Source organism: Hyperoodon ampullatus, assembly GCF_949752795.1.
Source record: "Hyperoodon ampullatus genome assembly, chromosome: 18".
Classification (NCBI taxonomy): domain Eukaryota; kingdom Metazoa; phylum Chordata; class Mammalia; order Artiodactyla; family Ziphiidae; genus Hyperoodon; species Hyperoodon ampullatus.
The window spans coordinates 37,052,302-37,071,511 of NC_136931.1; the positions used below are offsets into that span (position 1 = coordinate 37,052,302).

Sequence of the window (19,210 nt, forward strand, 5' to 3'; positions counted from 1 at the left end):
TTACTGAAGAGCCTGTCTTTTCTCCATTGTATATTCTTGCCTCCTTTATCAAAGATAAGGTGACCATATGTGTGTGGGTTTATCTCCTGTGAAATTTTCTGTTCTAGTTCTGTGAAAAATGCCATTGGTAGTTTGATAGGGATTGCACTGAATCTGTAGATTGCTTTGGGTAGTAGAGTCATTTTCACAATGTTGATTCTTCCAATCCAAGAACATGGTATATCTCTCCATCTGTTTGTATCATCTTTAATTTCTTTCATCAGTGTCTTATAGTTTTCTGCATACAGGTCTTTTGTCTCCTAAGGTAGGTTTATTCCTAGGTATTTTATTCTTTTTGTTGTAATGGGAAATGGGAGTATTTCCTTAATTTCTCTTTCAGGTTTTTCATCATTAGTGTATATCAATGCAAGAGACTTCTGTGCATTAATTTTGTATCCTGCTACTTTACCAAATTCATTGATTAGCTCTAGTAGTTTTCTGGTAGTTTTTAGGATTCTCTATGTATGGTATCATGTCATCTGCAAACAGTGTGTTTTTCAATTCTTATTGGTATACACCTAGGTATAGAAATGCAGGGTCATATGGCAATTCATTGTTTGGCTTTTGGAAGAATTAACAAACTGTCTTCCATAGCTAATACACCATTTTATATTCCCATCAGCAATATACAAGAGTTCTATTTCTTTTAGCAGTTTGAGACATCTGAGTTAATTTTTGGTATATGGTATGAGGTAGGGGTCTAAATTCATTCTTTTGCATGGCTGAAAACTTTGGAATTAATATTTATAAAAGATAATCATTCTCCACAGTCTCGGGAAAATATCACCCATGATAATATTAAGTTATTTTTCTTACGCTTAAAGAATTAAAGATATAAATATAAGAGCTAAAACATAAAACTTTTAGAAGAAAGCATAGAGGTAAATTTTCATATCCTTGGATTTGGAAATGGATTCTTAGATCTGACACCAAAAGAAAAAAGCAACACAAAAAAAATTAGAACTGGATTTATCAAATTAAAAGCTTCTACACAGCACAGGACACTATCCAGAAACTGAGAAGACTGTACAGAATGGGAGAAAATATTGGTAAATCATGCATCAGTTAAAGATCTGGGATCTAGTCTATATAAAGAACTCTTACTACTCAAAGCAATAAATAACCCAATTTAAAAACAGGCAAAGGGGGCTTCCCTGGTGGCGCAGTGGTTGAGAGTCCACCTACCGATGCAGGGGACACGGGTTCGTGCCCCGGTCCGGGAAGATCCCACATGCCACAGAGTGGCTAGGCCCTTGAGCCATGGCCACTGAACCTGCGCATCCGGAGCCTGTGCTCCGCAACGGGAGAGGCCACAACAGTAAGAGGCCCGTGTACCGCCAAAAAAATAAATAAATAAATAAGCAAAGAATTTGAGTAGACATTTCTCCAAAGATATACAGGTAGCCAACAAGCACGTGAAAACATGCTCAACATCATTAGACATCAGGAAAATATAAATCAAAACCACAAGAACCCTTCAGGAAGTAGCTATAATAAAACAAAGGGACAGTAATAAGTGTTCATAATGGAATTAAGGTATTGAAATACCCATACATTGCTAGTAAGAATGTCTGATGATGAAACCACTTTGGAAAACAGTTTGACAGTTCTTCAGAAAGTCAAGTATAGAGTTACCATGTGACCCAGCAATTCTGCTCCTAGGTATATACCCAGAAGAATCAAAAACATATGTAGGGGCTTCCCTGGTGGCGCAGTGGTTGAAAGTCCGCCTGCCGATGAAGGGGACACGGGTTCATACCCTGGTCCGGGAAGATCCCACATACCGCAGGGCGGCTTGGCTTGTGAGCCATGGCCACTGAGCCTGCGTGTCCGGACCCTGTGCTCCACAACAGGAGAGGCCACAACAGTGAGAGGCCCACATACTGCAAAAAAAACAAAACAAAACAAAAAACATATGTATATGTCCACATAAAAACTTGTACATGAATATTCATAATAGCATTTAATTGTAATAGCCAAAAGTGGAAACAAGTCAAATGTCCATCAACAGTTGAACAGATTAACAAAAAATATAGCCATGTAATTAAATATTATTCAGGGATAAAAAAGACTGAAGTAGTGACGCATGCTACAACATGGATGAACCTGAAAATATTATTCCAATTGAAAGAAATCAAGCACAAAAGGCCACATGTTATATGATTCCTTATATATGAAACGTCCAAAATAGGGAAATCCATAGAGCCAGAAAGCAAATTAGTGATTGCCAGAGGCTTGATGGCGGGGAGAATGAGAAGTTACTAATGAATACAGAGTTTCATTTTGAGGTGATGAAAATGTTGTGAAATTAGATAGTGGTGATGGCTGCACACTGTGAAGATACAAAAACCACTAAATTGTACACTGTGAAAGAGTGAATTTTAGAGTATGTGACACAGCTAAGAATAAATGAGTTTTTATAATATCTTGCATGCAGATATTTTTGTTTTAAAGCAGTGCTCGTTTGATGTTTGCCTTAAGAAAAAAATTTTTCTTTTAGGAATTTATCATGGCATCCTGCATTGACCATTAAAAGTAAAATGCGAATTCCACATTCTCATGCATTCATTGATCTAACTGAAGATTTTACAGCAGGTGAGTTGCACATAAATGTAAAGTATTTCTTTTAGGCTGCCAAAGAATGATGAGATTTTTACTGTTTTCCTAGTAGTCATTTGCTATTGAATTGAACATTAAGACCAAAATGTTAAAAGGTTATAAGGAAGTTAGTGATATCGGAAAAATGTAAAAAGTACTGGATGCAATAAATAAGTCTTTAGTTATTGTTTTTGCTGTTTGTTAACCACACCAAAATTTGGATTATTGACTAATAAATGCTGTAAATTTAATTATAAGAAAAATATTTAGCTTATGTATTAAAGAATTTCAAAGACTTTAAAAAATTTTATTATGGAAAATTTTAAATATAGAAAAGTAGGCAGAATAGTATGATATATGCACATTTAATCATCACCCAGCTTCAACAATAAGCAGTATATGGCCAATCTTGTTTCATCTGTATAACCACCCATGAGCCCTCCTCCCACCCTGATAATTTTATAGGAATTCCCAAGCATTGTATCATTTCACTTATAAATATTTCAATCTGTATCTCTAAATGATACAGACTTTTTTATTTTTAACAATCTCACGATCATTTTCAAACATTAAAAAATTTAACAATATTCTCTTAATAGCAAATACTTATTCACTATTCAAAATGCCCCAATTCTCTCCTAAGTGTTTCTATCAAATTAGGAGCTAAATGAGATACATACATACGAAGAAAAAACACCTGTCTTACAGAATTTCTCAAAGTGTGGATTTTGCTGATAGTGTCCCCATGATGTTAATATGTGACTCTGTCCCCTGTATTTCCTCTAAGCCAGTGATTAGATTTAAGTAGCTATTGATGATCATTGTCAAGTCCACTATTTCAAAAGGATTTATAAAATCATAGCACCCTAAATCTATCACTCTTTAGCATATATTATCAGCTGGAATTTTCTGTTTAAAACAAACAAAAAAAAGGAACATCTATTACTATCTTTTTAGTCACCCAAAGTACAGTTGAGACAGGCAGGTTAAATGCTTAAATTTTCTTCCTTCTCATTTTTTTCCAGTTTTTTTTAATGTGGTAAAATATACGTAATGTAAAATTTCCATTGTGACCATTTTTAAGTATGTGGTTCAGTAGTATTAAATACATCCATAGTATTGACCATCCAGCTCTTTTCATCTTGTAAAACTGAAACTCTACACCCATTAAACAGTAACTCATTCATCCCTTTCCCCCAGCTTGTGGCAACAACCACTGTTCTACTTTGCTTTTTGACCACTGAAAGTATTTTGAATAAGTGAAATCATACAGCGTGTGTTATTTTTAACTGGCTTATTTCACTTAGCATAATATCCTTAAAATTCATCCATGTTGTAGCATATGTCATTATTTTCTTCCTTTTTAAAGTTGAATTGTATATAACCACAGTTTGCTCAGCTTCCACATTTTAGCTATTGTGAATAATGTTGCTGTGAACTTTTATGTACAAACATCTCTTAGAGATGCTGCTTTCAGTTCTTTTGGGTATATATCCAGAAGTGAAATTGCTGGATCATATGATAATGTTGTGTTTAATTTTTTGAGGAATGGCCATCACAGAAACTTTATCATTTTACATTCCCACCAACAGTATACAAGGGTTCCAGTTTCTCCACATACTTGCCAATATTTGTTATTTTCTTTTTTTTTTCATAGTAGTTATTCTAATAGGTATAATTTGGTATCTCATTGTAGTGTGAGTTTGTTCTGTTTCTTTGGTTTTTTGCCACTCCACGTGGCTTGCGGGATCTTAGTTCCCAAACAGGGATTGAGGGATTGAACCCGGCCCCAGCAGTGAAAGCACTGAGTCCTAACCACTGGACTGCCAGGGAATTCCCTCATTGTAGTTCTGATTTGCATTTTTCCTAGTGATTAGTGATGTCGAGCACCTTTTCATGTCCTTATTGGCTATTTGCATATCTTTTTTGGAGAAGTGTATACTTAAGTCCTATGCCCATTTTTCAATTGGGTTGTTTCTTTGGTGTTGTTGAGTTTTAGTTAGTCTCTGTTCAGAATATTGCTCCCTCATCAGATACATGATTTACAAATATTTTCTCTCATTCTGTGAGATACCTTTTTACTCTCTTGATACTGTCTTTGTATGCAAAAAAAATTTTAATTTCATGAAGTCCAGTTTTTCTGTTGTTTCTTTATTGCCTTGTGCCTTTGGTGTCCTACCGAAAAGATCATTGCCAGGTGCACTGTCATTAAGCTTTTGCCCTATATTTTCTCTTGAGAGTTTTATACTTTTATCCCTTATATTTAGAGCTTTGATCCATTTTGAGTTAATCTATATATATGGTGTTAGATAAGGGTCCAACTTCATTACCTGCATGTATATCCAGTTTTCCTAGCACCATTTATTTTTTTTTAATATTTATTTATTTAATTTACTTTTTTGGCTATGTCGGGTCTTTGTTGCGGCGCGCAGGCTTCTCTCTAGTTGTGGCATGCGGATTTTCTCTCTGTAGTTGTGGTGCGCAGTCTGCAGAGCGTGTGGGCTCTGTAGTCTGCGGCACTTGGGCTCTCTTGTTGAGGCGCTCAAGCTCAGTAGTTGTGGCGTGCAGGCTTAGTTGCCCTGCGGCATGTGGGATCTTAGTTCCCTGACCAGGGATTGAACCCATATCCTCTGCACTGAAAGGCAGATTCTTTACCACTGGACCACCAGGGAAGTCCCATAGCACCATTTATTAAAAGGACTTGTCTCTTACCCACTGAATGGTCTTACCACCCTTGTCAAAATTCATTTGACTGTACACTCAAGGGTTTATTTCTGGGTTCTCTGTTATTTCACTGACCTGTATGTCTGTCTTTATGCTAGTACCTCACTGGGGATTTTTGGGTTTTTTTTTAAACTTTTTATTTTATATTGGAATATAGCCAATTATGTTGTGATAGTTGCAGGTGCACAGCAAAGCGACTCAGCCATACATATACATGTATCCATTCTCCCCCAGACTCCCCTCGCATCCAGGTTGCCACATAACATTGAGGAGAGTTCCCTGTAGTACGATACTGGTTTGATTACTATAGCTTTGGAATATGTTTAGTAATTGGGAAGTGTGAGTCCTCCAACTTTGTTCTTTTTCAACATTGTTTTGACTGTTTTAGGAGGACCCTTGAGATTCTATATGAATTTTAGGACAGGTTTTTCTGTATCTATAAAAAGTACCATTGAGATTTTGGTAAGGATTGTTCTGAATCTATAGGTCACTTTGGGTAGTGTAGACATCTTAACAATATTGTCTTTCAGTCCATGAACATGCAATGTGTTTTCCTTTATTTGTCTTCTTAATGATTTCTTTCAACAATGTTTTATAGTTTTTAATTATATAAGTCTTTAACCTCCTTGGTTAAGTTAATTCCTAAGTATTTTATTCATTTTGATTCTATTGTAAATGAAATGTTTTCTTAATTTCCTTTGTGGATTTTTCATTGTAAGTGTTTAGAAATGCAGCTGATTTTTGCATGTTAATTTGGATCCTGCTACTTTTCTCAATTCACTTATTAGTCTGAACAGATTTTTTTTTTTTGGTAGAATCTTTAGGGTTTTCTACATACAAGATCATATCATCTGTGAACAGAGATAATTTTACTTTTTTCTTTCTAACTTTGATGCCTTTTATTTCTTTTTCTTATTCCTCCCCCCTTTTTTTTTTTACCAGTTTTCAAACACTTCTAATCAGCTTTTGCAATTACATTTTTATATAATATACTAATTGCAAATGAGAAAAGCATGCCTGGTGGTTGTTAAAAGTAATAAAACTTCCTTCCTTTAAAAGAATTTTATGAATTTACATTCCCACCAATGTGCAAGAGGGTTCCCTTTTCTCCACACCCTCTCCAGCATTTATTGTTTGTAGATGTTTTGATGATGGCCATTCTGACCAGCGTGAGATGATATCTCATTGTTGTTTTGATTTGCATTTCTCTAATGATTAATGATGTTGAGCATTCTTTCATGTGTTTGTTGGCAATCTGTATATCTTCTTTGGAGAAATGTCTGTTTAGGTCTTCTGCCCATTTTTGGATTGGGTTGTTTGTTTTTTTGTTATTGAGCTGCATGAGCTGCTTGTAAATTTTGGAGATTAATCCTTTGTCAGTTGCTTCATTTGCAAATATATTCTCCCATTCTGAGGGATGGCTTTTGGTCTTGTTTATGGTTTCCTTTGCTGTGCAAAAGCTTTGAAGTTTCATTAGGTCCCATTTGTTTATTTTTGTTTTGCTTTCCATTTCTCTAGGAGGTGGGTCAAAAAGAATCTTGCTGTGATTTATGTCATAGAGTGTTCTGCCTATGTTTTCCTCTAAGAGTTTGATAGTTTTTGCCCTTACATTTAGGTCTTTAATCCATTTTGAGTTTATTTTTGTGTATGGTGTTAGGGAGTGTTCTAATTTTATACTTTTACATGTAGCTGTCCAGTTTTCCCAGCACCACTTATTGAAGAGGCTGTCTTTTCCCCACTGTATATTCTTGCCTTCCTTATCAAAGATAAGGTGACCATATGTGCATGGGTTTCTCTCTGGGCTTTCTATCATGTTCCATTGATCTATATTTCTGTTATTGTGCCAGTACCATACTGTTTTGATTACTGTAGCTTTGTAGTATAGTGTGAAGTCAGGGAGTCTGATTCCTCCAGCTCCATTTTTTGTTCTCAAGATTGCTTTGGCTATGGAGAACAGTATGGAGGTTCCTTAAAAAACTAAAAATAGAACTACCATATGACCCAGCAATCCCACTACTGGGCATATTCCCTGAGAAAACCATAATTCAAAAATTGTCATGTACCAAACTGTTCATTGCAGCTTTATTTACAATAGCCAGGACATGGAAGCAACCTAAGTGCCCATCAACAGATGAATGGATAAAGAAGATGTGGCACATATATGCAATGGAATATTACTCAGCCGTAAAAAAAAAACGAAATTGAGTTATTTGTAATGAGGTGGATGGACCTAGAGCCTGTCATACAGAGTGAAAGAAGTCAGAAAGAGAAAAACAAATACTGTATGCTAACACATATATATGGAATCTAAGAACAACAACAAAAAAGGTCCTGAAGAACCTAGGGGCAAGACGGGAATAAAGACACAGACCTACTAGAGAATGGACTTGAGGATATGGGGAGGGGGAAGGGTAAGCTGTGACAAAGTGAGAGAGTGGCATGGACATATATACACTACCAAATGTAAAATAGCTAGCTAGTGGGAAGCAGCTGCATAGCAGAGGGAGATCATCTGGGTGCTTTGTGACCACCTAGAGGGGTGGGATATGGAGGGTGGGAGGGAGGGAGACGCAAGAGGGAAGAGATATGGGAACATATGTATATGTATAACTGATTCACTTTGTTATAAAGCAGAAACTAACACACCATTGTAAAGCAATTATACTCCAATAAAGATGTTAAAAAATAAATTAATTAAATTAAATTAAAATTAAATGTTTTTAAAGTATTTTATACTTTAACTCCTAAACTTTTTTGAAAAACAGGTAGCAAATAATATTTTATAATTCAAACTTTTTATTAATTCTAGATAATTATGAGTTTTATTACTAAAGCATTTTCATTATTAAGATACAATTTGCAAAGTTAAGAAAATTTTAGTGTTGAAATTTACTTTGGATTTTACTGATTTAAAACAAACTAGACCACAAATTGAGCCTTTTACCCAGTGAGTTTTTTATGTTTCTGAGAGTTTATGTTTCTGAGTGTGGATTCAGATTGGAAAGAGGAGAGTTTAAGAAAAGAGCAGTTACTTTTAGTGTGGCATACCAGTATGGTAAATCATGTGAAAACACAAAAATAAAGTTTTTAGTACGTTGTCCTGGAAGTTGTCTTAAAACCTTGTTTTTCAAGATAAGGGTATTCTGTAGTTACAGGCTCATTTTCTGTTATTTCATTCCATTTATTTTATTTATTTATCTTTAACTTCTTTATTGGAGTTATTTATAATTGCTTATTTATATTTGCTTTACAATGTTATTTATAATTGCTTTACAATGGTGTGTTAGTTTCTGCTTTATAACAAAGTGAATCAGTTATACATATATATATGTTCCCATATCTCTTCCCTCTTGCAACTCCCTCCCTCTTACCCTCCCTAACCCACACCTCTAGGTGGTCATGAACCACCTAGCTGATCTCCCTGTGCTATGCGGCTGCTTCCCACTAGCTATCTATTTTACGTTTGGTAGTGTATATAAGTCCATGCCACTTTCTCACTTTGTCCCAGCTTACCCTTCCCCCTCGCCATATCCTCAAGTCCATTCTCTAGTAAGTCTGTGTCTTTATTCCCGTCTTGCCCTTAGGTTCTTCATGACCTTTTTTTTTTCTTAGATTCCATATATATGTGTTAGCATACAGTATTTGCTTTTCTCTTTTTGACTTACTTCACTCTGAATGACAGACTCTATGTCCCTCCATCTCACTACGAATAACTCAATTTCGTTTCTCTTTATGGTTGAGTAATATTCCATTGTATATATGTGCCACATCTTCTTTATCCATTCATCTGTCGATGGACATCATTCCATTTATATTCACACACATACACACATCACAGACAGACTTTTGTTTTTTACAGTTCCTTTCTGAAGAAGGGTTTATTTTACATGTGAGGTTTTAGAAACTTAGTTTCTTTCAGTTCAGTAATATTAGATTTCCTTAATCAACACCAACTCTGCCTTTAAGGAATTTTTTTTTATGAAAGAGGAAGTGATTATTGTCAGATGTTGGAAAATATATCCAAAGAGATATCTCAGTAGATTTTATGTTTTATTTAAAAATGACATGAATACAAGTCATCCATTACAACAATTGGAAAATCCAAAAGTAAATATGTATAAATTCTTTAAAGCATACTTATACTTATTGAAGTACTGTTGAACTTCACTAATTTATTTTAAAAAGCTGTGGCTAGACAGGGGATGTGAACATAGATATGTGATTTCAGGATGTATTCTTCAAAGAAGTGACACCAAAACATTTTCATTTCTGTTTTACTCTCCCATCCTAAAGTCAACATCCAAGAGTGAGGAATGAAAGGGAATACTGGTGGAAACATAACCTCTTTGTTTTCTAAAATCAGGGCTCTGTGCCTTGGGCAGATATTGGAGAAATGGAATTTAAACTTCTCAATTAAAATTATGTATCTTGGTCTCTTGAGGGTTTTAACTTATTGGTTAAATTTTCAGTTTTTCTGGATATTAACCCATTTCTCTTCTCCTAGCAAAAATGGCAACTGGGTGAGCCTAAGGATAGGCTTATATGTCCTCAGGGAATTGGAAGAAGAGGTCTTTCTTTGTATCTGCTCTGAGGTTCTTACACAACCATATTGATGGCCCTTGTGTATTAAGTGCCCTGCCAGTATTTGGCAGCTGGAGACCTCCTGATCTCTACTCCTTGCTCAGTCAGAGCCTCACAGTCTTCCCTGGCTGACTTGATCCTGCCTTGAATCTCATCCTGTTTTAATGGATTCCCCTGAAGCTCCACGTCTTCCATTCAGCCCTCTGACTTGGATTGTCCACTGTTCATCATCTACCATGGAATTCATTTGCCTTCTACCATAGTAGTAGCCCTTGGAAGATCCATTGGCCCTCAGCTTGGCTATTGTTGATATTCCACAGGGGGTCTTAAGTCCCTTTGCCACACATGAAAATGAAGGGAAGTTTGAGAATACTAGGTTACACCCTCCATGCTCTGTTTTTGTTCTGTGAGGATAACCCCTGTACATCGCTATCATCTCAAAAGATAGGCTCCTCCCTGAATTCCAGTAGCAGGGTCCTGGTCTTCCTTTGTACTCTGCTTTCCTTTCAACTTCATCATTGTTATCCCCCTCGAGGTCAAACCCTCACATTGAGGGTGGTCAGGGAAACTGGCCTTGACTCTACTCTGTCTTCCTGCAATCTCCGACTCCTCTTTACCCCAAGCCTTCTCATTGCTTCCCTAGGTAGCTAACATCCAGACTTGAGTTCTTTCTACCTGTGACTTAAAGTAAAATTTGTTCAGATCCTTAGGTTTTTCTTTTGATATGTAAACAGAATTCTGGGGATTTAGATATCTGTTTTCATTCTTAGCGAAGTCTGACTTTAAATACTTTTTTCTGGATAGAGACTCAAAAACTGCCATTTTTGGAAATCAAAAGCTGAATATTATCTCTTTTTTTCCAGTCCTGCTGTAATAACCCTAATCTTTTCCTAGGCCAACAGTTCTCTAAGTGTGATCTGGGTATCCCTGAGGATCCCAAAGACCCCTTTGGAGGGTCCATGAGGGCAAAATAATTTTCATAAAAACCATAAGACATTATTTGCCTTTTCACTCTTTTCACTGTCTTTCTTGCTCTCATTCTCTTACAAGTGTACAATAGAGTTGTCCAGAAATTTAAAAACATATAATGACCTCATCGTTCTGACGTCTTGTATGTGTGCTTATGTATCCTTATGTTTTAAAAATGTTTCAGTTTTAAGTTTTACAGTAAATTATATCAATAGATATAGCTCACATAGACAAAACCTCTTTGGGGTCCTCAGTAATTTTTAAGAATTTAAAGAGATCCTGACACCACAAAGCTTGAGAACTGCTGCCCGAAGTAAATGGATGCTTCTAGCTAACTGGGGTCACTGTACAAAGTAATGAGAAAGAGTAATGTAATATCCTTCATACATACATACATTTATCAAGCAAAGATAAGATCTTGGCTCTGACAACTCAGATAGATTATAACGATTTCTCTAAGCATTCCCCCACCCCCTCTTTCTTGTTCCTGCCAAATAATTATCATAGTCCTAGCATCTGACACACAGCCAAATGTGGGAACTTAGAGGCTGATCTATTGGTGAGGTGTTCAGTTCCTTTAGATGGGTTCTCAGAAGAAGAATTGATGAATCATATGGTAGTTGTATTTTTAATTTTTGAGGAACCTCCGTATTGTTTTCCATGGTGGCTATACCAATTTATAACCTTACCAGGAGTGCCCAAGGGTTCCCTTTTCTCCACATCCCCAATAGCATTTGCTATCTGTCTTTTTTTTAATATATAAATTTATTTTATTTTTTATTTATTTCTGGCTGTGTTGGGTCTTCGTAGCTGCGCGAGGGCTTTCTCTAGTTGCAGAGAGCAGGGGCTACTCTTCGTTGCAGTGTGCGGACTTCCTATTGTGGTGGCTTCTCTTGTTGCAGAGCATGGGCTCTAGGCACGCAGGCTTCAGTAGTTGTGGCTCTTGGGCTTCAGTAGTTGTGGCTCAAGGGCTCTAGAGTGCAGGCTCAGTAGTTGTGGCACACGGGCTTAGTTGCTCCACGACATGTGGGATCTTCCCGCACCAGGTATCGAACCCGTGTCCCCTGCATTGGCAGGCAGATTCTTAACCACTGCACCACCAGGGTAGTCCCTTTTTGATGCTACCCCTTCTAACAGGTGTGAGGTGACATCTCGTAATTTTGATTTGCATTTCAATGTGACCTGGAAATTTCTTTAATATCACAAATCCTTTTTCACTAATTCATCAATTTCAATAATTATTTACTGAGCCTGTACTCTGCAAGGCATTATACTAGAAACCAAGGGATCAAAGATGAAAAACAAGATCTCCATACTCAAGAGCTACAATGGTATGAATCTCAAGGATGTCATTATAGCAAGACATCACTCTATTCTGCTGTATTCAGAAGTTTAAACTTGATTTTTGAGCATACTAATTTGTGTCTTAAATGTTTTAAAATTCAGCAGAATTTCAGACCCAGATGCACTTTAATACTCAAGAGTATCATTTGTTCATGGTACATTTGATGGAGCTACAGTAGATTCTTATATTTTTTTCCTTGCACACCCCTGCTGATCTTGTGGCTTTAAGCATCATCTATATTCTAATGACTCCCAAATTTATATAATCTCCAGGCTGGACCTCCCTCCGAGCTCTGAACTATAGCTCCAATTATTTACCAGCCATAACTACACCCAGGTTTATGTCTGATAAGACATTTCAGACCTTGTTTCCCAAACTGCAACCTCCTCAACCCATAATGTTCCCATCTCACTCAGTGGCAGTCCCATCCTTCCAGTTCTTGTGTCAGAAATGTTGGAATCATCCTTGCCACCTCTTTCTAGCACACACAGTATCGAGTCTGTTATGAAATACTGTTCATTCTGCTTTCAAAATATATCCACAACCTGACAACTTTCACCACCTCCACTCTAACCATCCTGGTCCTGGAAAAGGTCATTTCTCACCTGAATTAGTCCAGTTGCTGTTCCCCTGCTTCCAGCCTGTTTTCAACATGTGAGCTGCTATGATCCTTTAAAAATGAAAATCAGGTCATGTCACTCTTCCTAAGGTTTTCCAGTGATTTCTTTATTACATTTAGAGAACTAGTCGAAGTGCACAAAATGGCCTACTAGACCCCACATACTTTGACCCGCCGTCACCTCTCTGACTTTGTATTTTATTTTCCCACTTGATGCCTTGCACTGAACATGCTAAACTCCTTGCTGTTTCTTAAACACTGCAAAGCAAGGTCCAATCTCAGGGCTTCGGTCAAGTAGCTATTTTCTCTGCCTGGAATATTATTCCTTCAGATATCCATATCACCTCTGTTTTGCTGAAAGCTTTACTTTCGGTTTCAAGGTTCATAGGATTTGCTGTCAAAATAACCACTCTTCGCTCAGTTAAACAAGAATTTAGAGAGACTTTATTGAATTAACAAAGATTACAGTATACTGATTAAGAAAAGATTAGTATAACTAAGCAAGAAAAGACAGAGGTTTATACGTCACTGAATTGGGGAAGCACCTACATCCAGATCCAAGCAGTGCTGGGAAGTCCCTTGAACAGCAGTCTCTGGAGTCCCAGTTGGGAAGGTCCCAGGCAGTGCGTCCACCCCACGGGTAAGACTTTAGTTTACCACTCGATGGAGCCCAGCTTTTAGCAACAGGCCGTAGGCTGATAGCAGTCAGCAAGTTTGCAGCTCTGGTTGTTGTCATAAATGCCTTGGTCTTAACTCGTAAGTCTTGGATTGTTCTTGATCCCCGGGGGCTGGCCAGACCCTCAAGGTGCAAGAAATCCCATGACTTACTCTCTATCTTATCTAATGGATTACGCTGTGTGCTGGCACCACCCCTGCTGTCCTGGGTGTAGCTCAGCAGTTTGGCATGCAGCCAGCTGTAGAGTCATTAGTGCTGCCTCTGAAGCCTGAACAAGACTACTTTACCAGCTTCCCCAACAACCTCTTTCAAGTTATTTCTCCAAATAAACTTTACTTCCTTCACATCTTCACTCACATGTCATCTTATTTGTCAGTGAGGCCTGCTGTATCTGAAATTGCAACTTTCACGCACTTCCCTGTGCTCTTTCTCTGCTTTCGTTTTTCTCCAAAGCCCTTTCACCTGCTGAAATAATATAAACTTATTTTTATTATGTCTTCTCATACTGTATCATAAATTCCATGAGGGCAGGGATTTTTTGCTATTCTGTTCACTGTTGTTTCTTCAGTGCCTAGAACAGGGCCTGGCACCAAATAGGGACTTGATGGATATCTGTTGAATAGTAACAATTTTGACAGCAGAACAGAATCTGAAGACAGCTAGCATATTTTTAGGTGCTCAAACTGTCCCTAATTGGTAGGCCTCTTTCAGCTAAAGATTTAACAGCTAACCAAGGAAGCTCTCGATAAAAATGGTGTTTCTTTCCAGAAGTTCAAACACATGATTAAATGGGTTTTCTTTTAAAACACCACAAGGGATTTTTCAGAACTATATGCAAAACTTAAGAACTTTGGCAGTGGGAATTTCATCTAAGCAGATGTAGAAAATAATGGAGACATTTCTCAAGAGTTCCGTCCATTTTTCTAAAAATACAAATTAAGCCATTCCAACCCTTAAGATAACATAAGGTTATCTTATAAATCCCTTCTAAATGGATTCAGTTTGAACTGATTCAGATTCTCTTCTGAGTAATAGCTGATCTTTATCAGCAGAGATGAAGAGACCTGTTTACTAAAAACTGCAGTTGTTTTTGATGTTATCTGATAAGGATAAGGAACCAGGGAGACAAAGTATTAGGAAATATCTTTCTGTAAGCATCCTATAGCTTCTCTGATACTTTCACACGTTTATACCTAAACACTTCTGAGAGAAACTTTTCAGAGATATTAGTCTTTTGTAGCAATTTACACTTGCTTATCTTATACCTATTAGTACCTATTATTAGTACCTGGTCTTAATCCAGAGATGCCCACCTCTTCCTCACCCCTCCCCCAAAAGTCTTATCACAGTATCAAATCTGCCATAATTTTTTTAGTTTTTACCTGAGAGTCAAGAATTAATAATAAAAATAACCACTACCATTTATTGAGCACTTAGAATGAGCCTGGCCCTCTTCTAAGCAGTCTATATGTATTCAATTATTTAATCATCATGACAACATTATGGAACAAGTTCTGTTATTAACCCCATTATGTATATTGTGAAACCAACATAGAGAGGTTAAATAATTTCCCCAGAAATCACACCATGAAATCCCAAAGCCTTTCTGCCTCTAAACTTTCAGTTTATTATACATTTTACATAACTGTAGAGCTGTACTCTTAATATTGTTTTGGTCCTAAACCCTTCTGAGAATCTGGGGAAAGTTATAGAACCTCTCCCAAGAAAAAATGCCCATAAAAATAAAATTTTATGTTCATGAATACCCTAAGAACTATCCATAAATTCTCTCAAAGGATTCCCTGTTAAGAATGAAGTAATACAGCTCACTTTAAATGTTCGAACATTACAGACATATATGATGCAGAAAACAAAAGTCCCACATTACCTGAAACCCTAGATATTAACGTTGTTATTGCTTTGATTTGTGTTTACCAGATTGTTTTTTTAAGCATGTGATTTTATTTTGGGTTTTTTTTTTAATGATTTAAGGACTATATTAAAATGTAAAGCTTCTACTCATCAAAAGATATCATTAAAATAAATTGGGAAGACAGCCACAAGTTGGGAGAAGATATTTGCAACATATGTAACCAAGCATGAATTGAGTTCCAAAATAATTATAAATAAGAAATAAAATAGTTATAAATAAGAAATAAAAATCATCACCTTATATACATGATCAATTAGGTCATTTAAATCACTTACCTATAAACTCAGTCTATAAAAACTGTTGAGATCAAACAAAATAGTTCAAGTCAATTGGGCATTTGGTAACAAGTGGAAATATATTCCAGATATTTATCACAGAACGGTAAGTGAACAGTTTGTTAACAACCACACACACTGCCTCCAGGTGGCCTGAGCCAAGCTCCTGTAGGGAGTGGTGGCCGTGGCATCCAGCCAGGATGGGCTTTGGGTTCGTCTCACAGCCTAGGTTTTGCGCAAGTCCCTTTTGTCCTTTGAGACTTTGTCTCCTCATTTGTAAAAATAGCTTGATACAGTAGTTTTAGTGTGTTTGTTACCAAGAACTGTAATAAGAAAATATTTTATTTCATAACCTATACACAGAGTTATACCATGTATGTTTACAGATACATACCTATACGTGTATAAACACTTTTATATTTCAACACCCATACTATGTGTGTTATACTTTATTTTAAATTGTTGACAAAATTCATTTCATGACCCATAAAGAGTTTCGAACCCTTGGTTTGAAAAAACGATTCAGTTAGTTTCAGATTCTACTACCAAAATGATTCTGCCACTTTGGTCATTCAGTCAGCAAACATTTATTGAGCAGTTATCATGTGCCTATGTGAACAAAACAAATCTCCAAAAAAACCTGTCTAGTGGCTACAGAGTGGGGCTTCAGGCAGAAGCTCTGATGCCACAGGGACTCCTGAAAGGCTGCTGGACTTTGGAGACTCCTGTTCATGCTCTAGGGTGAGCCTTTCAAAGAGATACTCGCCCAGCACAGCCTGCGGACCAGCCAGCCTGTGGAGGTTGGTCAGGTGGTCGCCATCTTCTTGATTAATTTCACCTGCTCCTCCAGGAAGCAGTTCCTCAGGAAGTCACAAAGGTGGGAGTCTGCACGGGCAGAACCCAGGGCACGCAGATCCAATAGTGCCAGGTTCAGGTTCTGCTCCCTAAGAATAGCGGCTTCCACAGTGTCCTGGGTTTTACCCCACTCATCTTGAGAAGGCTTCCGTGCATCCTGGAAGAGGGTGCGGCCGCAGCACTGGTTCTGCATCTTCAAGAGATGCTGGGCACCCTCACACTTCTCCTTGGCCAATTGGCGAAAAAAGTGGCCCAAACTGTCCAGAGTAACTTTGTTGCTATCGAAATAGAAGCCCAGAGAGAGCCGTGTGGCTGACAGGGTCTTGGTGCTCTGGCCAGGTGTCAGGCCTGTGCCTCTGAGGTGACAGAGCTGAGTTCAGGACATTGGTCCACCACAGATCTCCCGGCTCCACATAATATCAAACAGCAAAAGCTCTCCTAGAGAGCTCCATATCAATGCTAAGACCCAGCTCCACTCAATGACCAGCAAGCTACAGTGCTGGACACCCTATGGCAAACAACTACCAAGACAGGAACATAACCCCACCAATAGCAGAGAGGCTGCCTAAAATCATAATACGGTCACAGACACCCCAAAACACACCACTGGACGCACTCCTGCCCACCAGAAAGACAAGATCCAGACTCATCCACCAGGACACAGGCACCATTCCCCTCCACCAGGAAGCCTACACAACCCACTGAACCAACCTTAGCCACTGGGGGCAGACACCAAAAACAATGGGAACTACAAACCTCGCAGCCTGTGAAAAGGAGACCCCAAACACAGTAAGTTAAGCAAAATGAGAAGACAGACAAACACACAGCAGATAAGAAGCAAGGTGGAAACCCACCAGGCCAAACAAATGAAGAGGAAATAGGCAGTCTACCTGAAAAAGAATACAGAGTAATGATAGTAAAGATGATCCAAAATATTGGAAATACAAAGGAGAAAATACAAGAAACATTTAACAAGGACCTACAAAAACTAAAGAGCAACAAACAATGATGAACAACACAATACATGAAATTAAAAATTCTCTAGAAGGAATCAATAGCAGAATAACTGAGGCAGAAGAATGGATAACTGACCTGGAAGATAAAATAGTGGAAATAACTACTGCAGAGCAGAATAAAGAAAAAAGAAGGAAAACAATTGACGACATTCTGAGAGACATCTGGGACAACACTAAATGCACCAACATTTGGATTATAGGGGTCCCAGAAGAAGAGAAAAAGAAAGGGACTGAGAAAATATTTGAAGAGATTATAGTTGAAAACATCACTAATATGGGAAAGAAAATAGTTAAGTCCAGGAAGCACAGAGAGTCCCATAGAGGATAAATCCAAGGAGAAACACACATATTAATCAAACTATCAAAAAGTAAATAAAAAGAAAAAATATTAAAAGCAGCAAGGGATCCCCATAAGGTTAACAGCTGATCTTTCAGCAGAAACTCTGCAAGCCAGAAGGGAGTTGCAGGACATATTTAAAGTGATGAAAGGGAACAACCTACAACCAAGATTACTCTACCTAGCAAGGATCTCATTCAGATTCGATGGAGAAATGAAAACCTTTACAGACAAGCAAAAGCTAAAAGAATTCAGCACCATAAAACCAGCTTTACAACAAATGCTGAAGGAACTTCTCTAGGCAGGAAACACAAGACAAGGAAAAGACCTACAATAACAAACCCAAAACAATTAAGAAAATGGTGATAGGAACATACATCTCAATAATTACCTTAATTGTAAATGAATTACATGCTCCCAGCAAAAGATGCAGACTGGCTGAATGGATACAAAAACAGGACCTGTATATATGCTGTCTACAAGAGACCCACTTCAGACCTATGGAGACATACAGACTGAAAGTGAGGGGATGGAAAAAGATATTCCATGCAAATAGAAATCAAAAGAAACCTGGAGTAGCAATTCTCACATCAGACAAAATACACTTTAAAATAAAGACTATTACAAGAGACAAAGAAGGACACTACATAATGATAAGGGGATCCATTCAAGAATAAGATATAACAATTGTAAATATTTAGGCAACCAACATAGGAGCACCTCAATACATAAGGCAAATGGTAACGGCCATAGAAGGGGAAATTGACAGTAACACAATCATAGTAGGGGACTTTAACACCCCACTTTCACCAATGGACAGGTCATCCAAAATGAAAACAAATAAGGAAACACAACCTTTAAATGATACATTAAGGAAGGTGGACTTAATAGATATTAATAGGACATTCCATTCAAAAACAAAAACAGAATACACTTTCTTCTCAAGTACTCCTGGAACATTCTTCAGGATAGATCATATCTTGGGTCACAAATCAAGCCTTGGTAAATTTAAGAAAATTGAAATCGTTACAAGTATCTGTTCTGACCACAACGCTATGAGACTAGATATCAATTACAGGAAAAAAATTGGAAAAAAAACACATGGAGGCTAAGCAATACAATGCTTAATAACCAAGAGATCACTGAAGAAATCAAAGAGGAAATCAAAAATACCTAGAAACAAATGACAATGAAAACATGATGACCCATAACCTATGGGATGCAGCAAAAGCAGTTCTAAGAG

The 19,210-nt window shown here is 37.4% G+C and overlaps 1 protein-coding gene across 1 annotated transcript in view; it reads left to right on the forward strand.

Annotated features, from left to right (window-relative positions):
* The window catches only part of ITFG1 (integrin alpha FG-GAP repeat containing 1), a gene marked incomplete at its 5' end in the record, with an annotated part of 260,202 nt that overhangs the window by 24,691 nt on the left and 216,301 nt on the right, over positions 1-19,210 (forward strand). The window contains one exon of the mRNA XM_079722990.1: positions 2,540-2,634. Within this exon, the coding sequence (XP_079579116.1) occupies positions 2,540-2,634 (95 nt within the window). The remainder of the gene's footprint in view (positions 1-2,539; positions 2,635-19,210) is intronic.